At 34.4% G+C, this 26,019-nt stretch overlaps 2 protein-coding genes across 2 annotated transcripts; one reads left to right on the top strand and one right to left on the bottom strand.

Moving 5' to 3' along the window:
* Window positions 1-1,933: 1,933 nt before the first annotated feature.
* On the top strand, window positions 1,934-12,844 carry LOC128557848 (uncharacterized). The gene is made up of 3 exons (XM_053546358.1): window positions 1,934-2,223; window positions 3,547-3,833; window positions 6,857-12,844. Exons 1-3 carry the CDS (start codon window positions 2,088-2,090, stop codon window positions 8,006-8,008), a joined length of 1,575 nt encoding a protein of 524 aa, XP_053402333.1. The 5' UTR covers window positions 1,934-2,087; the 3' UTR covers window positions 8,009-12,844.
* A 9,559-nt stretch (window positions 12,845-22,403) lies between these two features.
* On the bottom strand, window positions 22,404-25,758 carry LOC123550008 (carbohydrate sulfotransferase 11-like). Its single transcript, XM_045338456.2, has 2 exons — window positions 25,611-25,758; window positions 22,404-24,889 (listed from the first exon to the last, which is right to left on the bottom strand). The coding sequence occupies exon 2, from the start codon at window positions 24,887-24,889 to the stop codon at window positions 23,747-23,749; it is 1,143 nt and encodes a 380-aa protein (XP_045194391.2). The 5' UTR covers window positions 25,611-25,758; the 3' UTR covers window positions 22,404-23,746.
* Between the last annotated feature and the right edge of the window lie 261 nt (window positions 25,759-26,019).

The following is a 26,019-nucleotide window of genomic DNA, read 5'->3' as shown; positions in this document are numbered from 1 at the left end:
ATTTATACTTATAAAATACTGACATCACCTTGTATTTATATTAACCTGTAATACATGAAATTCCTATAACATAAAATGGGATATTATATGTTTTATAAAGTACCACCATTTTTTCAATTTTACAAATTTCAGAAATGCTTAAACAGTGGGTGAAGAAAATGCCCTATAAAAATAAAACGAGATCGGTGACCTGTGTTTTTCTTAGAAACTAATGTTCTTCAAGCTCACAGAGTATGAAAAAATTCTTAACGTTAGAAAAAATTCGCTCCTACATCCTTAACAAGAAATCAGAAATATTTGGTTAAGTAGTCTCACCCCGAATTAAAACAAGTCAGAGCTGTCCGTAAGACAGTGCGCTTGACTTTTTTCATTGCTTGACTCTGAATTAGAGCTTTGCCAGTAAAAACTTTATAAAACTTTAACAAAAAATTCTAAGTTAACAAGGGGCATAACTTTGTAAAAATTCAAAAAGAGTTAGAGAGTTTGTTTCTCCTGGTGTAGACTTTGATAGTAAATAACCATTTAAAGTTTTAAGTCAATAGCTTTGATAGAAACAGAGATATTTGACTTTATCAAAAACTTTAACCAAAATTCTTAGTCAAAAGGGGGAATAACTCCATCAAAATTCAAATCAGACTTATGGGGACTGTTTCTCCTGGTGTAAACTTTGGCAGTAAATAACTGTTTTAAGTTTCAAGCCAATAGCTTTGATAGTAACAGAGATATTTGACTTTATTAAAAACTTTAATAACCAAAGGCGACACCGACTCCGACGCTGGGGCGAGTGCAATAGCTCTACTTTTTCTTCGAAAAGTCGAGCTAATAAAGCAGCGAAAAGAAACATTTAAAACTTTGCAACATGTCCTGCCAGAAGGTGGACTTCAACAGTATTTCATGATAATATGTATGCAAGTATTACATAAAGATTTATTGGGAGGTTTTTAATCTGTATAATAAAAGTTTTTCTAAAGTTGTATATAACTAATACATACTGAACAAAATAGCTAAGTGCCCCCCCCCCCCCCCCCCCCCCCCCCCACACACACACACATACCCCACACACACACACTTTTAAATACTTCTTGAAATGTAGTGTACACTCAGAACAATATGTTATTGATAAAATGCCGATCTTTTAACAAAACCAAACCACGACTTCAGATATAATATTCATTCATTTTACGATTTCAACCAATTTTTGACAGGTCACAAAAAGTAAACAAAAATGTTTATAATGTGCATGTACATACTAAAAACGAAAGCGTATTTTGGGAAGATAATGAAATAACTTCGTTAACTTACTTTTTCTAAAAGCAGCATTCATCATTCGTGTCATATTTAATCATTCGTTAGAAAAAAAATATTAGTATCTTACAAATGGTATTCACTTGTTTATTAAAACACAGTTTCTATGTGTTTTTGTGACTTTTTTACAAATGGGGTGAGTTAGTAAATTGAATAAAATTGTATATGGCGTCACTTAATATTTTTGAAATTTTATTATTTTATTAGCAACACTTTGTTCTATTAAGAATTGTATTTACAGAATTTTCAAAGATATTGGAAAATTAGCAAATGCGGTTAGCTATTTTGTTCTGTATATATACCCAATGACCTTTAACCTTTATATATGATCATACAATGCGTTTTTGAGTGCGAGTCATAATTTATTAATTGAATACAAGTGTATGATTTATTTAAACCTATAATTGTAAATCAAATCCTGTATAATGTGAAAATATTCATGAAACATTGCATCAGTGCCGAAAATTATGTGAAAATATCAGTTTTAACGCATGACCTTTTGACGGTTTCAAAGGTAACAGCTGTAAAACTAAATAATTGATTTCGAAAAAGCTTTCCTTTTTCCTTATGTAACATATGTGTTTATCATTAAATCGTAACATAGAAAGAGGAATACAAACGTTAGCATTTAAAGCAAAAGGTTAACACAATTGACTTGCATTCATAAAAGATAGATATAATGGGAAATATATTTTGTTTTTGTAAAATGTGTAAAACATACATGTTTAGTTGCGGATAAATGACGTAAAGAATTTCATTATTACATAACGTGAAGTGTAAAAATGGATTTATATACAGCACATAAACTGAAAAAATATTACACTTGCAACAACAAAACATATTCATCAGTAATGTTTTCTCTTGTGTTGATTCTTGCACTTATTCTTATACATAGTTGCATTGTTCTGTCTAGAGATGGTAAGTCATTTCCGAAATTACATAGAAGATTAAACAATAACAACAATAACAATTAATCTCAGGAAACGTTCAGACTTTCTTGAAAACAATTGTATATATCCTACATGACGCATATATTCACTTGTAGTTTACACAAACATAAATATAATTAGTTCCTAATATAAATACGAATTTATACAATTATTTTAAAATGTAAATATAACTTAGTACATATTGACATATTTACCTATGAAAATATAACTGTGTTCTTTTACATCTGCCAGCTTTTTTGCTGATTCGAATAATCACAGGTTATAAGCTACGTTCAATAGCATGAAATTATTTTACTTGCCTAGCCCGCAAACAGATTATATTACGGCTAAATTCTGTTACATCAGTTTCCGTCCTCGCTAAGCCCACCTTTTGGCACCTGCGTTACCGTTTGACAAATGTACTGGCCCAGTCACAGTACTGAACTTTGGAGAAATATTACTTCGAACATGAGAAGACAAATTCAAATATTCAACGTCTGTCATTCACAAAACAATCATTACAGGCATAATCCTCGTTTAAATGGGACAAAAGTGTTGTTGTAATATAGAATATACTGGGCCTGTTTACAAGGATATGTGATATATATAGCATTATGTCATTACTTTTGAGCATGGATCGCTGGTGTAAACCTTCTTCCCCTTCCGTTTGGAACCGTTCATGCTTACAAACACGTTTGTTTATTTTTTTAGGAGTACATGTAATGTGTATTATCTATACATTACATTATACATATTGTTGTTTGTGTGCGTGCGTGCGTGTGTGTATGAGTATTTTTGTTGTTGTTGTTGTTGTTCTTGTTGTTGTTGTTTTCGCGCTATAAAGGTAATCCCGTTTATTATCTCCATAATTGTACGTTAGTTACCTAGCAAATACTTGCTAAGAAATATTACTAGTGTGATTGCATGAAGGATATAAATTATATAAATACCTCGTCATGTATACAACTGTTTCACTTTTATGGCCTTACTAATGTATTATGTTTTCACAGACTGTCTTATGTTTTCCTTTTTATTATTGTGTTTTGTGTGTTGCTATATTATTTAAAAGATATTAAACCCATTTCGCTACATTAACTAACATGTAGATCAGGTATATAAAAATCAATTTCTGATTTATTATTACTGTACCAAGGCACTAAATCCTATATGATTTATTATTGTCAGGTAGCAGTTTTATAGCAAATGTTTGATAAAAACAAAACTGCTTACTGCTTCTTATGAAAAAAAGACAGAATTAATTAACATATTTCATGGAAAATAAATATGCTTTCAAGCAAAAATTTTCTTTTAGTTACCAACAAGCTTATTAAACTGAGAAGAGAAGAAAGCATTATGCACCTCCCGTCGAAACAATACTTACCTGAGCTGAGGACTGATGGCAATAATACATATATGCACCGCCCGTCAACCGGATCCCCGCTTGTGCTGAGAAATTATGAAGATGCAAACGGCCCGTCTATTGGATCCCGGCATGAACTGAGAAACGATAACAATTTCAACGGCCCATCAACACGGCCACTATCTAAGCTTAAAAGTGAGGACAACAATATGAACAGCCCAACAACAGCATCCAACCAGGTTGTAACCTTTCTTTAAGGGGTTTGTCTTATTTTCTGGTAAGATTTCTGTAACCGCAACAACGCCCCGCCTCCAATATACATTTATTTTTGGGGGGGGGGGACACTTTAATTTGACATTGTCCATAAGTTTATTCGACCATACTTCCATCCAAATTTGTGTCTTGCATGTGCCAAAGAGCTTTCACCAGGAGTCATAAATCGTTACTGAATTTTAATACATATGATACTATATATAGTAACAAAAATGAATGTGTTTTCAGCAGATTATTGCTTTCACGCACTGATTATCACTTATCGGCCCGGGCCGAAAACTCATAATCATAATCCGCTCGGTGAACACGTGCGCGTGAAACCAATGGCTACACAAAACGTCATCATGGTCAAGGCGCTTTCAACATGGTGGCCGAGCGAACGTCGGAGACGTTATTGGACGTCATAATGGTCTGTCACTGGTCTACACGTTAAACTGTTGTTTATCGCAAAATTACAATGCTTACAAGGTTTTTAGTAATAAAACAGAACATGCACATATTTACATTGGAGCTAGAATTCCGAGTTTCAACAGTGTTCGGGTATGTGGTGTAAAACAGCATGATTCGCACCACACAATTTCAAAATTTCGACGAAGTTGCAGGTTTCTTCTCAGTGAAAATGGAATAACTGCTTTTCCTATACTTGTATCATAGCTCGGTGTTTTTTCTTAACAAATTTGGTGCAGGTAATTCGTATACTCCAAGTACAGGGTGCGGTAACTAAAAGTGTGCAGGTATTTAATACCCGCACGCTAGTTACCGCACTGTTAGATAGGAAAGTATGCCAGCTGTCTGGAACAGTAGACAGCAAGTGTATTTTATTGATTTTCTGCTCTAGCATTGGTTTGTTTACCTGGGCTTTACACATTTGTAAAGCAAGGATTTTAAGTACTCACTGAACTGCTGTATATGGCAATGTGGACCGCCTACAACTACCATATATGGATGGCTATGATACAAAACAGAAAGAACATTAAAACTCTCGGGTAAACGATTTATACTCGGGAGCTACGCCCCCTTGTACAAATCGTTTACCCTCGAGTTTCAATGCTCTTTCTATTACATAGATCTACTGCTAAGAAAAATGCATTTTTTCATGGAATGACTCAAATTAGGCTCAAATTATTTGCTGTTCCACATTTTTAGAATGGCGAACCATTTGATGAGTTTGATAGGTACATACGCATTTTGAGACAAATGTACCCGCAGACTATTTAACGCTAAAGGACTGTTGTATAAGCTGTTTAAGTGTGCACTTGATGTTCTGTATGTGAATTTACACTTTCAGACCAGAGTAATTGTCCTTAACTTAGTAAAAATAAACACATCAGTGATTAAAAGTTTTTATCGAAGATGTCTTAAAAGTAGTTGATTTGGAGTCATGAAGCCATATAAGAATATTTTTTAGCATATGAATATGTGCAACTGAGTTTCTTTTTTATTTATTTTTTTTTTTTTTTATTTCACTCTTTAAGACAACAGTTATGGTCCATGACGAAATTAAAATATGCAAAGAGAGCCTGAAAGTTTGTGTCTCCTGTAACCTTAGAAAATTTCAGTCGGAGTCATAAAATATTAGGGGATTGTTAAATAGTATGTGCAGCTGTGAACTTCGTGTTCTTTTTGAAATTTTACTAAAAAGTTTGCGTGGCATATATCTGTACAAATATTTCACCTGAATCATGAAACCAAACACGTCAGCACTTCACATATGTTACTTTTCGTCATCGTAACGCATTTATAGGAATTCCTCTGGAGGGGGATATAATATTAGCTCGAATATACGAAGTATATGAAGAGCTGTCCTGCGTGCCTTAGAGGTTTAAAACAATTGTTCATCATATAGCTTCAGGGTCATGACTCTCGCACATAACTTAATTATTATTATTTTTTTTTTTTTTTGGTTTTTTCTTAAAGGCTTAGGTTAAAAATTGTGAGCACTTTTTGTCCAACTCTGTTGTTACTAAATGGATTTGATTTCACATAATCACCCATATGACATAAAGTCCATCATTTTAGTACCAATTTTTCATGGATTATGTCCCCTTTGCTTAAAGTTTTATACACTTATACTTTGTCTCTATTGTTTCTGTTTGATTCTAATTTAGAAAACTTGTTCCACTTCATAGCCACATCATAAGACATACGATTCATAACTCTAGTACTAATATTTTACGAATAAGGCCCCTTTTTACTTGAAACTTCATATTTAAGTTGTGATGCACTTTTGCTCTTTCTATTACTGAGTGGATTTTATTCAAACATAAAACAGGTGCTTCATGTTATTTCCACATGGTATGACAGATGGTGCATTAGTCTTGCTGAAACATTCCATGAATTATTATCATTATATAATTACTTAATGTTCTGAAACACTTTCACTCTGCCTGTGTTGGGGGCGGCATTCCTGAAATGTGAATTTTTCTATTGAACCTTATCTTTGATCTTGGTTTTTTTAGAATTTTGATAAACATTGTTTTCTGCGTTCAGAAACAATGAAATGGACCTTTATCTGGGACAAAGTTTTTTTAAAATTCTATTTTTAGCCAGTAACTTATGAATTGTGTTCATTCCGTTAAAACGAAGAATGCCAATCAAATGCGATTTTTTTAGAGTAGGCTCAGGTGTTATCACTCCGAGCGATTAACATATCGAAATAACAAAACTTAGGAAGACGATTGATATACATATGTGTAAATAGCAAATTTTCAATTAACAATTTCCCCGCATTATAAAGACAGTGTTTGTAAGTGTGCTAGTCGTGAATTACATTATGTCAAGTCATTGTAGTATTCTTACAGTTTTATTGGAAAAAAATTCTAAATGCATGAAAACTTTCATAGCATGACTATGGCAGTGTGAACGATATAGCAAAATATCGTTGGAAGATGTTTAAACATTTGGGAAGTATATATGGCAATTTCTTTTATATTTTTTACATTATATTTGATTGTTTTTGTTTGATTTTTAATGACGATATGTTTTTCAGAACCATAGTTTTCAAACGGCTATTACAAGAAATGCTGAGAGACAGAAAAATCTTCAACAGCGATGCAGCATTTTTAGTCAAAAAGAAAGAAGTAATGTTTCAAAATGGCAGAGGCAGGAGTTTTTTAAAAAGGAACATATTAGAATTCTGACCAATCCACATGTATCCGTTGCCTATTGCCGTGTAAATAAAGCTGCTTCATGGTATACTATCAACACACTTGGTGAAATTCTTAACTGCACGGAGGAATGTTTACGTAGTTTTTCTGAAAGAATCCGCATGTTACCATATGAACGTAAAAAAGAGGCACTCAGTAATGCTTACAAATTTATGTTTGTTAGGGAACCATATGGGCGATTATTTTCGACATACTGTAATAAGTTTTATTTCCCAAAAGGCAATTGGGATCCAATAGGAAAAGATATTGTTAAAAGATTCAGAGAGGATCCGTCAGAAGACAGTTTAATGTACGGACATGATGTAACATTTGCTGAACTTATACGATATACTATTGAAGACTTTGAAGCTGGTAACAAAATGGATGCGCATATAAGACCCATGCATACCAACTGTAAACCTTGTGACTATGATTATGATTTTATAGGAAAATTAGAAACAATGAAATCAGACTGGAAATACCTAACCCAAGAGTGGAAATCAAGGAACATCACAATAAATATTCCAGCTGATATCGGCGAAAAATCAAAATATATATTCAGTGAAATGAGTCATCTGCTTCTAACTTTGAAAAGAATAAAAGATTCGAATATAAAGCTATATGACCTTTACCAAAGAGCATGGAATTACTACCAGATAACTTCAGTTATATCTAAACGTAATAATATGCCATTGTCAAGATCTGATAACAGAGCTTTTGGTTATTATTCACTTCTTTATCACCTGAAACGTGCTAGCGTTTATTCAAAACAATATTCCACTGAAATGAAAGCCCAAAGACATGAAGCAATGTTACAAGCATATTCTACCGTGCCTTCGGAAGATTTAGAAAGATTGAAAAGTGTAGTCAAGGAAGACTGCCTGCTGTTTGGTTATGATGACAGTCCAGAATGGCTGTTTGGAAGAAAGATCGTCTATAATAAGTCAGCTTCATTTGATTACTTTAGCGGTATAAATGGAGACAAAACTATTTAACAAAATGACAAAATGTTATCGATTTAGCATAAAAAACAAAGACAAATATCAAACAGGGAAGGCCACGCACCAAAAACGCAGCCTCCTCAAAACGAAACCCACAGCACGCAGACGCGTGCACCACACGCACACATACACACACACAGCCAACACATTAGAACAAAACGAACAAACAAAGGAACACACACACACACACACACACACACACACACACACACACACAAAGCCAACACATCAGGACAAAAAGAACAAACAAAGGAACACAGTGGGGCACCGCCTTGGAACGGTCAGTGGCAAAAACGCCACTGGGGAACTTAAACCGGTTTATGGTGCGCACCCAACCTCACTCTTACCCCCCATCATATTCCAAAGACACGGGACAGTGTAAATAAAAGTAATCCCCTCCAGGTGAATCTCTAACACAAGTAATGGAAACAAAAAGGCATGGCATGTAAACCACAAAAATGTTTATGTATAAAAATATAAAAAGCAAACCTTTAGAACCAAAAACGTATGTACTCAATGCCTTTTCAGAAGACAGAGCAACAAGAGAAACACCCTTAAGGGCCCGACGAAACAGGCCAGAAGAGTTCAGTCCTGGTAGGATTTAAAAACTGCTTATCATAGAGTCCTCCCCCTCCTCCGTCAGACACAATAAAAGAGGGAAGCGTAATGTCCAACTGTAAACGGGTTGAACACTAAACATGCGGTATGTCTCAAAACAGCCGGGCCGCAACCTCCCTCAACAAAACGCTCCACAACCCTACCAAACACACCCGGAAAACCACAATGACCCAAGACCCCACGAAGTTTGTAAACCATACCCCCACAACAAACGGGCCCAGAAACACCCCAGCAGAAGCGCCCCTAAATCACCATCGAACTCCAAAACCAAACCAGAATCACGACAGCAAAACTCAGCAAAACACATATTTGTGTGGTTGAGATCTCTTGGTATTTAAAAGTGCGTTAGCGGAGTTCTTCAAATTGTCCCGGTCATTTCTGTTCATATAGTTATGGTTTACAGGCGTTTAGGAATGACAAATGCGATGTCATTTTTAAAAGGAGTGTACTTTACATTGGCACTGGACTGAGTTAATGTACTTTTATGATTAATACTGTTTTATTTACATATCACACGTTAAAGGAAACCTGTTAACAAAAGTTAACAAGGATTTAATTGATAAATGACATTATTTTTAATACCATCTTCACAGTTAAAACGGTATTTACATTCTAGAGTTAATTAGTTTAGTGTGAAGACATGCACGTGTTTTATGAAATTATCCAATAGTGCATACATCCATCGTCTGTAAATGTTACACAGAACGTTTGGTAAAAGCAACGTGCGTGGTTCATTCTCTCTTATCTGCTACTATACGGCGAGGGCCTCACATGTTGTTACAAAACAAAATTGAATATACCGGGAAATGATCCCGTGATCAGTTATTAGATTTCAACCACCTAAAATTAATAACAAAAAGATACAAAAACATACGAAAATGTATTTTAATAGACAATATACGAAACAGTATCTTAATAAACAATATAAGAAAACGTATGTCCGTAAACAATCCTAACAACGTGTACGAACGTGGTTGAAAAGTGTGAGAAGTAAACGATTTGAATACGAAATTAACGAATACAAATACCGCTATTTTAATTTATACCTTATCTTCAGTAAATGTTTTCAATATGCAAAAATTTGCTACGTTTAACGTTTTTGTAAGATGTAAAATGCCAGACAATATTTCATCACTGGATATACTAACGGGGAGTGTCGGATATTCAGATGATCTTACTTTTACGATCAAACTGTAAAGTATTACGTTATACATAATGTATTACGTTGAATGAAGTATTATTCTATATCTATTTTATCTATCCAATCGCGAACGTTCATTTGCAACACGTGACCGTACAATATATTACGGTATTTGGATGCACGTGCGTACAAAAACCCTGTATTTTCTGTATTTGGACGCACGCGCATACAAAAAATCCTGTATTTTCTGTATTGGACGGTTCAACAGTCCCATGTTAAACAAACGATAAAGCCCGAAACGCGTGAATATGTTCCGAATGTAAATCGGATGAAGAAGGCGCTCTATGTATAGAGCTTGATTATGCGTCTTGAAATCTGGATTTAATTTGAATACACACAAAAACGATTCAAGTGATAACAATGCTATCTGATTTAGATATTAAAACGTTCGTTAATAATCAAAAACTTAAAAATTCAGTAAAAAAGATAATCAGATTTGGAATATTTGAAAAGTCGCTAAAAGAAGCCGTTCCGGACGAAACCTAGAAATTGCAAGATATCAGCCCTGACTGTCTGAATAGCTACCTCAGCAGGTTTTATTGGTTAAGAAACAAAATGTAGAAGATTATGAATGGCAGCGGACGGGCGGTCAGCATCCAAAACATGTCTGCTCTCTAATTCAGTTTTCGTCTGATCTTCACCAAACTTGCTGACAATGTTTGTGAGCATAACATCTCGGCCAATTTCGATAACCAGCCAAATTATACCAGGCACTCTTTGACTATAGTCCTTGAATTACTCGGGAAACGGGGAATTTAGTCTTGTCCGCTCTCTTAAGTCGAACAGTTTTCATCCGATCTTTACCAAACTTGTTGGCAATGTTTGTGGGCATAATATCTCAGCCAAGTATTATTACCACCCAAATCGCCAAATGGCTGTTGTAGGGAGGTCGCACCATATACTTTTTTTAATAATGATACGCAGAAAAAAACATTCAATGTATTACGTATATTACGTATGAAGTGAAATAAATATAGAATAAAAAGGTTATATAAGGCCTAACATTGTTCTGTATAATAATTATATATTTGCACACATACCAAGCTGGGAAAAACTAGAAAAGGCAGGAATACAATATTCAGTGAAACATTCTTAATTTTAACTATTATTATAGTAAGATAAAATAGATATAGAATTAAAAGGTTATTTAACATTGTACTGTACAATACGAGATATATTTCCGTATTGTACAGAACAATGTTAAATAACCTAATAATATCTGAATTATTGATTTTAGATATCCAGCATTTTAACAATTTCACAATGACTATTATATGCTGGTACAAGACTTTTCAGTTTTCTAATGGGGGCCATTGAATTTGAGAACGGAAAAATGTGCAGCCTTTTTAAGGGTGGATTTTATTATTTTTCCATCTTTTTCTTTTCAAACATAACTAAAAGAGCTCACAGTTACGTTATTCATAAGGAGTGTTACCTGCAAAAGCGACGCACTGTTGTGTAAGCTGGACTTCATTTAAAATATTCAAGTTTATACGTTATATGCTTACCCAAATTAGTAAAGCCAATGACTCGGAGGAGGTCTGCCCCCAGACATGTGGCATGCCAGGCCCACCGGTGTGTGGACACGCCCTGATGCCTATGACAGACCCCCAGCTATGGGACAAATAGCTCCTGTGTTCCCAGGATAGGGTTTTAACTCGGAACTAAGGGTGAGGTAACCCTGAAAGAAACCTAGAGAGTTGAAGACAGAGGTGCTGGGCCATTGGCACTCTCTTAACAAACCACAGCACCATGCAATATCGCTATGTCTACACAGCCATCCGGTTTTAAACATAGTGGTGCTGCGAATGACAAGAAGAAGAAGATGTAAAGCCAACTGTCATCTTGCTGATTTCCGATTTCAAAAGCTCTCTACACAATTTGTTCTTGGGTGTACAATCCTTGAATGAAATGCTGTAGAGTGTTTTCTATAATTTCTTTTTTCTCTTTGGAACCATAAGATATGGCTCGTTTATTTTTAACAAACACACACACACACACACACACACACACACACACACACATATATATATATATATCTAACTAAATAGATAGTATTATTTTCAAATATACATGACGGCATTCGTGACGTTAATTAATTGATGTACAATAAGTGTTATGTTATTATAACTTAATGTAGTCCATACTTGACTAACAAATATAAGAAACAAGGACTTCAAGTACAAAGTAATCAGACGTTAGACTGAACAATATTGTAGATTCTATTAGATTTTAAAATACAAATAGAAGTACTGAAAAAAACATTAATGCGTCTGTTACAGAAAGTCTTTACATTAAAGACATTCACGACGCAAGTTATGTTTCTTTTTACCGACAGTAAGGACATCAGATTAAGTTATCTATTGTCGAAATCGGAATAATAGAGTTACATGTTGTGCACAATTGCTATGTGTCAGTACCTATAATATACTTTATTTCTTATCAGTATGTGCTTCTTTCAAATACTTGATAAATTTATTCAGAATGGGATGATTGTACTTCTTATTCTCATAATAATTTTCCAAGACTAAAAATTCATTATACAGTACTTTCTTATTATTAATAATTCTTGCCCTGCTATCACTTATCATATAAGATTTATTAATAATAAAGCCAATATGACTTAGAATAATATTTACATCTTGATAAGCTGTGAGCTCTGTATTATATCCAACGATAAGGTATTCTAAATCATCAAAACGTTTACATATTTTAAGCTTTTGGAAAATGGAATGAATTACATCCAAAAGTGGTGTGACATATGGACATATAAAAAGAAAGCGGTCAATAGTTTCAACATTCTGACAGTGATTACAACAAGGGGAGTCAGATATTTCCCAAGTAGAAAGATTTTCTTTTTTTGCAGTTATTCTATGTAAAAGTTTTAATTTAAACTGTTTCGCTCTATTGTCTATGAAAATCCTATTTAACATAAAATATACGGAATTCAAGTTTATAAACCTATTAAATGTCTGTTCCCAATATCTATGAATATATGGTTTTTCACTCCTTTTTAATAAAAACATATTTTTCACTTGTTTATTAGTTAAATTATTGAAATCAAGACGTGTCTTTAAACGAGTTTTAACTTTAGATTTAGACGCTGATTGTTTCAAGGTATTTTTCCAAAATGAAAGAATTTCTTTAACAATCCTAGAATATTCTGAAATCCAGTTAGATTTGTTTTTTTAGTTGATTTAAGATAGCTTCTTCATTAATTTCACCATCTTTAATTATTTGACCAATAAAGAGTATATTGGATTCTATCCAGTTATTATATATTAAACATTTTCCTTTATATTTTATAAACTGATTGCCCCATATAACCTGCATTCTAGTCATGAAATGAATTTGGATTACAACTTTTATTTACATTGCATAATTCTATGCAATCCATAACTACCTCTCGATAAAACCGTGGTAAGGTTCATTTTGCAGGGAGGGATTTAAAGAAATCAATATTCATCTTAAAAATTAAAAGATCTCTGCCATACTGGTTTAAAAACAAAGTCGGGATAATTTTCCAATTGGCATCATCTTCTATACATAAAGATCTAACCCATTTCATCTTTAACATTTTTATATATGAGATTAAGTCAGGTATTTCTATTCCACCATCACTTTTATTTCCAATCAAAACTGATCTTTTAATGTTTTCCTTTTTGTTACTCCATAAAAATTTAAATATCATAGAATTAATTTTATCTATAACAAACTTGGGTGTTGGTATTGATTGGATTAAGTAGGCAAGTTTTGGTAGGATTAAAGACTTTATAACCGTCACTTTTCCAAAGAAAGTTAGATATCTATAACTCCATCTATTAAACAAACTTTGACAGGTTTCAATTTTACTGTTCCAGTTTAACTGCTCACATTCAGTAGTATTTGTTCCAAAGTACGTTCCAAGAGCTTTAACTTTTTTGTTGACCTTAATGCTGTGTATTGGCAATTGGTTAGCGTTTTTTGATTTCCCAATTAAAAGGCCTTCTGTTTTATATTTATTTAGTTTTAGTCCTAAATGACGTCCAAATTCTTCAACTATGTGTTTTTTATAATTTCAAAAATTTTACATGTATTTTTATGTACTTAAATCACGTTTGTCTTAAAACATGTGCGGCAATCGTATGGATTAAAACAGAATAAATAAATATTATAATAGATAAAAATGTCTTGAAGGAGCATACATGTTTTAAGATGAGGAAAAAGTTCTGCTATCAATCCATTCTGATATGATCATAATTATTTTTATTTTCTTTGATCGTAAAAATATTTTTACAACTCACTTAGAAAATTGCATTTCAAATAGTTAATAAATTACTTGTCGTGAACAATATGTGTGTTGTTGTTGTTGTTGTTGGTCTTTTTGTTGTTTTTCTTTCGCTTTTCAGTCTCTGTCTGTTGTTACATAACAAAGTAGCAATAACTGTATAGCCACAGTTACGGTCCTAGGTTGACAATAGGGAGGTGAAAATAGTTCCTTTGTTTGATATTGAATATTGGTGAAATTGTGTGTGAAAGATCTGCAATAAATGGCATAACTTAACACAGGATATAATATTAGCCGTGCCATGAGAAAACCAACATAGTGGCTTTGCGACCAGCGGATGCGCAGGCTGGTCTGGATCCATGCTGGTCGCAAAGGCACTATGTTGGCTTTCTCATGGCGTGGCTCATATAGTTTTAGTTTATTTTCAATATTCCAAATGGTCCATGAGGACATACAATACATGATATATGGCAAGACAGTGTACAACATAGCTCAACATGCAATCGAAGTTGATGTGCGGAGAAGGTTTAAAATACATTGCATATTAATATCCTTAATGCGTGATAATATCAATGAGTATCAAAATAAATAGTATCGAAAATTACAAAACCATGCGTTTTACAAACCACACAACATTGTGATACATTTTAAAACGAGTTTTTATATAAAGTCTATTTTTATAAATTCTTTGTTTCATAAATATATATAACAAATAAAACATGGTGCTAGTAATATCTGTAATAAGTGATTATCATATATTATTCTCTTTTTCATAAACGTTATCATACATTGTAATCAAATTATAACACATTATTCTCTAGACTTGTTTTAGTGTAAAGTATACATCATCTCAAAATGTTCACATACTAGAAGATCAACATTATTTTGGCCAAAAGAATCTGAATGCCACAGAAACTGCAACTGAAAGTTACAGAGTGAGTTAGCTCACAAAAAAGTAAATATGTTCAAATTATTATAGCACAGGCCCAAAACATTAATGATAATTGATACACACAAGTATAATGAGCACAATATACAGTCAGCATTATAAATAATGTCATAACTTACTATACATATTAAAAATCATAAAATGGTCATGAGTAAAACACACGATACATGAAATAGTAGATACATGTAGAATTTGATAGAATTATAATGACAGAATATGTATGACATTACTTCTTGATAGATTTGCCTATTTGCAGCCATTTAGAGACTTTTCTATATACGCGAGTGATTTGGTTCAAGATTGTTGAAAGAAGAGCTTATTAAGCCTATGTTTATTGTGGCTGGAATTATTTCTCTTGAAAAGTTCTGTTTAGTGCAAGTTTTATTTCTTGGTTCGGAATACAGGCAAAATTGCAATATTCTACAGTGTCAGTATAGAACATATAGTAAAGTTTATAAGAACAAAATATAAGGGACAGGAGTGCAAAAAGCCCATGGCTTTATTGACGCTCTAAATATCAAAGAGGTCGCAAAAGTTAATCGCATCTGCAGCATTTATATTATACCAGATATATAGCGCATTTTCATGATAAGAAACGTTCAAAGGCCCTTAACAGGGCGCCGAATTTATCATCTACTAGTACTGATACAGAGCGATCTGACCACAGGGACAGAGTTATCAAAAGCCCCAGAACAGAGAGCGATCTGTCCACAGGGACAGAGTTATCAAAAGCCCCAGAACAGAGAGCGATCTGACCACAGGGACAGAGTTATCAAAAGCCCCAGAACAGAGAGCGATCTGTCCACAGGGACAGAGTTATCAAAAGCCCCAGAACAGAGAGCGATCTGACCACAGGGACAGAGTTATCAAAAGCCCCCAGAACAGAAAGCGATCTGACCACAGGGACAGAGTGATCAAAAGCCCCAGAACAGAGAGCGATCTGACCACAGGGACAGAGTTATCAAAAGCCCCAGAACAGAGAGCGATCTGTCCACAGGGACAGAGTGATCAAAAGCCCCCAGAACAGAGAGCGATCTGTCCACAGGGACAGAGTGATCAAAAGCCCCCAGAACAGAGAGCGATCTGACCACAGGGACAGAGTGATCAAATGCCCCCAGAACAGAGAGCGATCTGACCACAGGACAGAGTGATCAAAGCCCAGAACAGAGAGCGATCTGACCACAGGGACAGAGTGATCAAAAGCCCCCAGAACAGAGAGCGATCTGACCACAGGGACAGAGTGATCAAAAGCCCCCAGAACAGAGAGCGATCTGACCACAGGGACAGAGTGATCAAAAGCCCCCAGAACAGAGAGCGATCTGACCACAGGGACAGAGTGATCAAAAGCCCCAGAACAGAGAGCGATCTGTCCACAGGGACAGAGTGATCAAAAGCCCCAAAAACAGAGAGAGCGAGAGAAGTCCTTTTTAGATACAGGCCTGTTCGGCTAACTTAGCCAATCTCTTTGCAAATAGACAGTCTGGTTCTTAAACGTGCCCGGTGTATAGCACCGATACATTCGAAGCCTTCTTTCCTTTGAGGAACCAGTACTAGTCTCTTAGCGAGTTTGCACTTTATGGCGACAAAATGTCTATTATCATAATAATAATAATATGTTTCTCCAAGACGAAAACGACGGTCAACTCATCGTACGATGCTGGAGACCCACGATCAATTATATCTCTGATCTATTCATATCTCTGAGGAAGGAGCTGATCAGCTCCATGTTAGCATGACAGTTGTCAGTTTTGACAGTTTTGCTATGCATTATACATCTTTGAATCGTCTAGCACCCTAGAAGATTTGCAGTTAAACGGGTTTAATTTAATAATAACAGGTATTATTCGCTTGTTGTACATGAAAGGATTTAACGAACGCGATAATTAAAGTTTGAAATTATTAAAATATCTGAATAGTCTGTTTGCCTGAAATATTCAATACAGTAAAACGAAGCTGTGATCTGCGTACGTCATGCTGATTTGTTTATTTCTGCTATCTATTTCTAACCTTTAGTGATTCTGCTGTTCTGCCGGCGGGTAGAGTGTGTCAGACCCCGAGATCAAGTGTTGTAAGTTCTTTGATGAGTAACATAGATAATTTTATATGTATTGCATTTCACGGGTATTTATTGTAGGTTACTCCAGATAAGGTGGCAGTCAGGAAAGATCAAATGTGGAAGAAAAACAACGGCACTTTCATACATCTCATTTATTCACATTAAAGTGTCATAACAAACCACATCTATAGAACACATGTATGCATAACATAGTTAAAAGGTCACATGTATGGTCATATCCTGAAACTATTCCGGTTATGGGGTCTGGTTATTTCTTTATCGAAGTATACATTGTATACCTTATATTGGACCTTAATATCCATTATTTGTACTTGACTTGTATTACTGTTAAATTCTGTATCCCTAGCCTCCCAGTTACAGACTTTCATTGGGCCATTGTAAATAAAAGTGGCGTTTCTAAATAGGCCGATACATTTAAATGTGTAAGAATATCCAAAACAAATCCTAGAAAATCTGTACTTTTAATAAGACAAGAGTTCAGCCAGGCTGGGCAATATATACCCGAAGGATTTTTTTTTTTTTTGTTTATTTTTTTAAGGTAACTTCTTCTTTATTTACAAACATTCATAATATACATCCATACATCAATTAACATGTATACCAAGAATTTTAGACAACATACATGTACTCGTATATACATGTACAATATTGTATACATTCATACATGAATATATAAATTACAAAGTAGAATACATACATTACAAAGTATATGACCCAGATATATATCATAAATTGCATTATACTATTATATTGCTCCTGAAACCTTTGAACACATTGATTTGTAGTACTTCTATGTCAAGTATATAATACAGTAATTTCACATATTTGAGTTAGGAAGCACACATAGATACTTTAAAACATTTACTAAAAAAATAAAATAAAAAAGTATGTGTATGTCATTTCTATTTAATGTACATATCATCAAGTATATTTTCAATATTATTTTAAAGGAAAAAAACTCTTAAATATGTACACTATGAATTATCAGATTTTTAAATGAAACATACAAAGGAAACACCAAAAAAGAAGTATGGCTAAGCTGTATTGCTTATTCAAAATAATTTGAAAACCATTTTACCGATCTAATGGCAACATATTATAATACTATATGTTGATTAGATATCATTATTATTATTATTATACCAGATTTATATAGCGCCCTTTTCATGATAAACACGTTCAAAGGCGCTTTACATATAGCAAACGCAGCCACACAGGGCGCGAAATTCATCCTCTACTAGTACAGACACAGAGCGATCTGACCAGAGGGACAGAGTGAGATAAAGCCCCCAGAACAGATAGAGATACAGATATGCAGATACAGGCCTGTCCGGCTAACTTAGCCTAGCTCTTTTGCGAATAGACAGTCTGGTTCTTTTAACGTGCCCGGTGTATAGCACCGATACACGCGAAGCCGTCTTTCCTGGGAAGAACTAGTACAGGCCTCTTATTTAGCTGGGAGACACTCAAGAGCATCTCAGAAATTTCCAGCGCCTGGACCGAGATTCGAATCCCGGACCTCTGGATTGACAGTCAAGCGTGTTACAACTAGACCACCGGCCCGCCTTTGATATGTGGATTGTCAATAAGAAGCTGTACAATTTTCCATCTTTTTTTATATTGGTGCTTCTGTATACTTGCCAGGCACAATTTAAGCTACCTTTTAAACCATAAAAGCATGGTACAAGCTCTTTCCTTTTACAAGTGAAAATATATTTTTTGTTTTAAAAGAACGAAACATAAAGTTTTTCAATTCCTTTTTCACAATTTCCTATGATAAAGTCTTCCCCTCTTATTTGAACAGTTGTTTCATTGTTCAATAAAACATGTTTCACTTCTTGCGATAACTTTATAATACTAGTATAAGTACAAGACCAGAACAGATGCATAATTGTGTCTTTCTCTTCTTTACAAAATGTACACAGATTATCATTAAAACTTTTACAATATTCACATGAAATTATAACTTAGTACCAATAATTCTGTAGAGTATTCGTAATTGTAACCACTGAATGTAAGAATCACTTGTCATAAGAAACATACTTCCAGTCATTGGTTCCATTTAACTTGACTGGTAGGAATATCATTGTTTGCAATCAGTACATTATACACATGCTTATTTTTCTTATTTGAAAATACAACTTTTGAAACATAACAAAACAACAGGTCCATAACAACTACAGTTACCACTTATTCTAATATTACATGTTCTTAAATAGGACTTTATAGTACTTTTTAACCCTTCATAGAATACAAAATTCAATCTTTTACCAATACACTGTTCTAAGTATGAAACCTGCAACTATTATTAAATCACTAACAAATCGGAAATCAATATGCTTTATCAAATACACTTTTGTTACCCATTTAAACATTGTTATAAAACAGTGGCATCGCAAGACGTTCATACAATTTAAACAGTCATCTTATCCATAAGAGATAAAACTTCTTAACAATCAACCGAATTTGTTATTTATCTTTCATAATTTCGCAAAACAATTTTTCATAATTTACCATTCTATGTAAGTCAAATATCGAATTTTAAACAACGCGTAACACTTTCCAGTACCACTAAAAGCTTTTCTTATCCATGACACTTTCATACTCTGTTCATATTGATAAGTATCTACCATTTTTAGCTCTCCTTCTTCATAATTCTTAGCAACAACAGAGCACTTTATCTTATACGGGCCGTTCAATACAAAGTCATATAACAATTTATTTAAATTATCCATTGACATTTTAGGCGGCGGTTGCAAAACGATAAACAAATCTGTAAAGAGTGGAACTAACAAAGATATCACAACAGTAATTTTTCCAATAGCAGTAATTATTCTTCTGATAAGTAGGATATTATCTTTTTAACATTTTCTAACTTATCAAAATTAAGCATTATCATACTATCGAGATCTACATCAAAAATAATACCAAGTACTTTAAACCTTGTAATACCCCAAGATAGTTACTATAGGTACTTTATCTTTATTGATCGGGTACTGTATTTCATTACACCTATCCAAATAATATTAGTCTTCCCGAAGTTAACTCTCAGACAATTAAATGAAAATTCACGTAGCATATGTAAGGTAGAATATAAAGACTCTTCCGAGCCATCCAACAGCAATGTTGTATTGTCAGCAAACTAAGATATTTCATACTCAACTTCATCAAATGTAATACCTTTAGTTTTCTCAGAATTTCTTATTTTAATAGCAACTGTTTCGGCACACAATATTAAAACATAAGGACTTATAGGATCCCCTTGTCGGCAGCCTCGTTATACTTTGAAGAAATCTGAAAGGAATCCATTGAGTTGGAGTGTAGTCATAGTACGTACTATGTAACAAGAGAGTCATGATGACCCTGAATCGCTCACCTAAGTTATATGAGATATATAGACAAGTGTAAGAGATCAGGTAAGCAAGTCAAATATAAGTAAGCATTGAAATATTTTCCCAGTTGTTTAAACAATTTAAAATGCCAAATTGATGCGAAAATATTAAGAAAGGTCAGTAGGTCACATTCATGGTTACTGAAGATCAGTTTAATATCGGTGTGCAAAACTGTATGTCATCCAAATTTCAACGCTGTATCTTAAAAAACAAGAAAGTGGGTCAGTATGTCAATGTCACAGTCAAGTGACTCCTAATTGCTTGGGCCATCAGGCAATTATTATTAAACAGTCTAGGAAATAGGATCAGATAATTTTTTAAGTATTTTTTCATATATAACTCTTATAACTAGGGATCCCTTGGGCGTGGCCTATATTGACTTCAGGGTCATGATTTGAACAAAATTGATAGTTGACCACTAGACAATACTAAATACTAAATATCTAAACTATGGGCCTTATTGTTTAAGACAAGAATTGTTAAGGGTTTTTCCTTTACAAGTTTTTCTAAACCATATGCCGCCCGGGGCGGGGCCATTTTTAACCCCAGGGAGATCAATTTGAACAATCTTAGTAAAGAACTACTATACGATGATTCATACCAAATATCAAAGCCCTAGGCTAAGTGCTTTTGTACAAGAACATTTTCAAAGTTTTCCTTATATAAGTCTTTATAAACCATGTGACCACAAGGGCGGGGCCATATCTGACCCTAGGGGGATAATTGGAATAATTCTGGTAGAGGCCCACTAGATGATGCTACAGACCAAATATCAAAGCCCTAGGCCCTGCGGTTTTGGACAAGAATATTTTTAAAGTTTTTCCCTATATAAGTCTATATTAACCTATGTGATCCCCACGGTGGGGCCATATTTGACCCTAGGGAGATAATTTGAGCAGACTTGGCAGAGGACCACTAGATGAAGCTACATACCAAATATCAAAGTCCTAGGACCTGTGGTATTGGACAAGAATATTTTTAAAGTTTTCCCTTTTTGATTGCATGGCAAACAGATTTCTGTATGATATTCAATTCTTTGAGCAATTTTTAAGAAAACCATACAAGGAACATCCCTGTGAAGTTTCACCAAAATTGACCAGGTGGTTTAGGAGGAAATGTTGTTTAAAGGAAAGTTTGGACGGACGCAGCGACGGACGCCGGACGGTGAGCGATCGCAATAGCTCACCCCGAGCACTTTCAATCCAAGCCATTTCTTGAATGTGGTTCCAAAGTTTAAAAAAATCAAAAGGTTTTTTCAATAAAATTGAAAGATAATATATGCCCGAAGGATTATATCAGTGGAAGACGGAAGCAAAATTTAAAGAGAAAATAAAAACAGAATTTAAAGATTTTCATTTGGTGAGCGGTGTAGGGGTGTGGGTGGGGGACGGCAGGGCGGGTGTGAGTTAGTTGGGACATGATGCTAAAGGGCAAGAAACTAAATGTGTTTTTTGTGGGGGGAGGAGATGGGGACTGTAATGCAGATTAATCCAGTCTACACATCGTCTCATCACCACCTGCCTATATTCCAAGTTTCAACTTAATACCTTAAATATTTTTAGGTTATGCTCTGGACACAAAATATGGCAAATTTGACCCTGCTGTGACCTTGACCTTTGTTCTACCATCCTGGTTCATGCACTCTGCATATTGTCCTATTACCAACTACCTACATTCCAAGTTTTAAGTCAATACCTTGAATGGTTAATAAATTTTTCTCCGGACACGAAATATGACGGACCGATTTGACCTTTTAGGTCGATTTTTGACCTTTATCTTTGACCTACAGAGCCGGTTCATGCGCTCTGCACATCGTCTCATCGACATTTACCTCTATGCCAAGTTTAAAGTCAATACCTTCGATGGTTTTAAACGTATGCTCCAGACACAAATTATGACGGAAGGACGGACGGACAGACGCAGGCGCCATCCCATAACACGTCTGTTTTTTGTTGTTGTTTTTTTTTCAAAACGGGCGTTGAAAAATGTCACATGACCTTTGTAACTAGTACGTGAATAGAAAAAGGGTATACATTTGGTCACGTGCTATATGACATCTTAACACGATTAATTTCTTAACATATTCGTAATGGAGATAAGCAGAACCGACAGTAAGAAATTTTAATCATCACAGAGTGATTAAAGGATGACAGGTGAATCTAAATATACATTACAATAATAAATACTTTAACGTAAGAGATTGACAGGTGCAAAATATATCGGATATAGAAGTGGTTTCCAGAGGAAGTTACAGTTCCATAATATTCAGACGAAATGATCTTCGTTACACTATTGACTCAGTGTTGTTATACTTTCTTGTCCTTTGGGATAATACCATGAATTCATTGTAAAAACGAATTCCGGTAAAGTTGGTCTATGGGCTCGAAGTGTGTTGCACATTTTATTATCTCCATTGAACTGATTCAGTCAAACCAAGTCTGCTATTATTTTACTTTTCTGTGTTCTTCTAAATGATTGTCTAGATTTCATTACGTCATATACATGTTTAATTTAGGGAATCGTTAAAAGAGTCAATAGTATTGTTCCAAAATATATATGCATATACTATATATGCATTAAACTTTCAAGTATTGCAGATGATTTCCAAGTAAGGTTGATAACTTTCTGAAAACCGACTGATTTTGAATGTTTTGAACTACTGATCTCTGAAACAAATTTGCATGAACTTCATTTCAAGTTCGAGTAAACAAAGTTATATTGCAGTTTTACTGACATTTGCAACATTGTAGAGCGAGTAATAATGTTGTTCATGTTCGAGATAAAGGTGTACAAAATCAAACAATTAAAACCATCATGACCTATCAAGATTTTATTTTCTCGCTCATATCTTGGTCAATATGATTGCTTATTATTGGATGCATTTAATTTAGGAAGTGTCGGGTTTATTATTGATATCAAGGATGTGTCGGGTATATTTATCAGATTAAACTCCCAAGCCAGTATGTACTCTCTTTATGGTATGTCTATATATTTTCACCAGCAAACTCCCAAACCAGTATGTACTCTCCTTATGGTATGCCTGTATATTTTCACCAGCAAACTCCCAAACCAGTATGTACTCTCCTTATGGTATGCCTGTATATTTTCACCAGCAAACTCCCAAACCAGTATGTACTCTCGTTATGGTATGTCTATATATTTTCACCAGCAACAATTATAAATACGGAGATACTTTTTCGACGCTCGTTTCTAAAAGTTTCATTCACGTTACACGTTGCCTCTGCTTATACCGCTAAAGTAATTAAATGTATTAGACTCACTTTGTAGAGTCTTACCACCAAACAGCCATTCAGGACTCTCGTCATAACCGAACAGCAGGCAGTCTTCTTTGACTACATTTTTCAGTCTTTCCAAATCTTTCAAAGGCACAGTAGAATAAGCCTGTAACATTGCTTCATGTTTTTGAGCTTTAATTTTGGTAGAACTTGCAGCTGACCGTTCACGCGCAGCCGACAGTTGCTGAAGAAATAGTTCATATGAAATATTTTTGTTAACAATTCTTGAAAATGGCATTTCTATATGTTTAGATATAACTGAAGTTATCTGGTAGTAATTCCATGCTCTTTGGTAAAGGTCATACAGATCTATTTTCGACTCTTTAACTCTTTTAAGAGTACGAAAAACAAATTTCATTTCACCAAACGCTTTTCTTGATATTTCGCCAATATCAGTAGGGATATTTGTTGTAATGTTCCTAGATTTCCACTCATGTGCTAGATATTTCCAGTCTGATTTCATTGTTTCTAATTTTCCTATAAAATCATATTCATAGTCACAAGGTTTACAATTGGTATGCATGGGTCTGATATGTTCTTCCATTTTGTTACCAGCTTCAAAGTCTTCAATAGTATATCGTATAAGTTCAGCAAATGTCACATCATGTCCATACTTTAAACTGTCTTCTGACGGTTTCTCTCTGAATCTTAAAACAATATCTTTTCCTATTGGATCCCAATAGCCTTTTGGGAAATAAAACTTATTGCAATATGTTGAAAATAGTCGTCCGTATGGTTCCCTAACAAACATAAATTTGTGAGCACCATCAAGTGTTTTCTTTTTGCGTTCATAATGCAATCTCCGAATTCTTTCAGAAGAATGCTGGAAGCACTCCTTTGTGCAGTTAAAGATTTCAACAAGTGTTTGAAAAGTATACGTCGAGGCAGCTTTATTGACGCGACAGTAGACAAGAGATAAACCTGGGTTGGTCAGAAACCTTACAGTATCTTTTCTAAAGAATTCATGCCTGTTTATGTCTGTTCTATTGCTGGATTGACTTACACTCCTACATTGCTCTTGGAGACGTTGCTTCCTCTCAGCATTTCTAAAGATGATTGCTTGAAAGTCATTCATCTGAAAATAAAAACGGTGCAATCATCGTTAAGAAATTCAAATTACTTATAAAACAATGAATGAAAGAAGACCACGTAGTCTGCATGATCGAAACATTTAGGCCGGCATTCCATGTATCCGCGATCTGTAATCCGTGTTCGTATCCGCTGTCGTCATCACGTCAGTAACAAATCGCACATGTAAAAATTCATTTGACAATTCTATTTTCCATTCTGTGTCCGGGTATGCCTCCAATGTTTGATGATTTTCACGGTTATGGTTTAATTACGGACAGGACTCTGATGTTTCACTCTTCAAACTTAATAGATCGTCAACCCTGCTATATACGAGAAAAAAAAAGCTGCCACAATATGAATATAAAAATGCATTGATTGTGTAAAACACGTTGTCTTCAGTCGCAATATTGTACGAATCGTCGCGGATACGGAAATGGACCCGACGGACTTTTATCGGTCAATTAACGGCTTTTGTTGATTCAAATTAGTTTACATAGAGATTTGCATTGTCCGGTACGGAAATATATTGGCCGGTTTCGTAGAGCACATGCAAATTGATAGAGAAAAAATAAGTATAGAAACATAAAATACCGCTCAGAACTGAATGAGTAACCTGAATCGTATTTTCATTTATAAATAATAGATTGTAAAACTAACTGCAAAATTTCTTAAAAGTTAAAATAAATCTGAAAGCATAAAAATAAGAAAAACAGAAAAAAAGAAACCTGTTGGGATGTTTCTGTCTGGTGATACCTGTTGTTGTAATCACTTTTCAGCTTATGTAGGGTGTATCCATAGGTGTCTGAAAAAGAAGTGTATTTTTTACAAGAAAAGAAAATTCATGGTTTCATTGTTTCAAACATCTCAGTTATTCAAAAGGATGGGAAACTGATCAAACGTTTGCTGTAAGCCGTTATCTGACAATACTGTAATGCCGGTAAAATGTTACAAATCGCGCTGTTACTAAACTTCAGAGCCACAACCTCAGTATATTGGAAGGAAAGAGGTTTTGCGGATTTATCACTTGATTACATTTGTAATCTATGAAAATGTTTTATGTTTTATTTTTAATACTTTATTGATTTAACTTACTTGGGATGTTTTACATGTTAGTCAGTAATGAGATCTGATTAT

Source organism: Mercenaria mercenaria, chromosome 6, assembly GCF_021730395.1.
Source record: "Mercenaria mercenaria strain notata chromosome 6, MADL_Memer_1, whole genome shotgun sequence".
Lineage (NCBI taxonomy): Eukaryota > Metazoa > Mollusca > Bivalvia > Venerida > Veneridae > Mercenaria > Mercenaria mercenaria.
This window is presented reverse-complemented; position numbering and strand designations above follow the sequence as displayed.

Excerpts from the sequence above, each read along its gene's own strand:
- LOC128557848 (XM_053546358.1), top strand. The coding sequence starts at position 2,088 with ATGGATTTATATACAGCACATAAACTGAAAAAATATTACACTTGCAAC. Across the intron at positions 2,224-3,546 it reads CATTGTTCTGTCTAGAGATG|TTACCAACAAGCTTATTAAA; the intron begins GTAAGTCATTTC and ends ATTTTCTTTTAG. Across the intron at positions 3,834-6,856 it reads CAACAACAGCATCCAACCAG|AACCATAGTTTTCAAACGGC; the intron begins GTTGTAACCTTT and ends TATGTTTTTCAG.
- LOC123550008 (XM_045338456.2), bottom strand. The coding sequence starts at position 24,889 with ATGAATGACTTTCAAGCAATCATCTTTAGAAATGCTGAGAGGAAGCAA.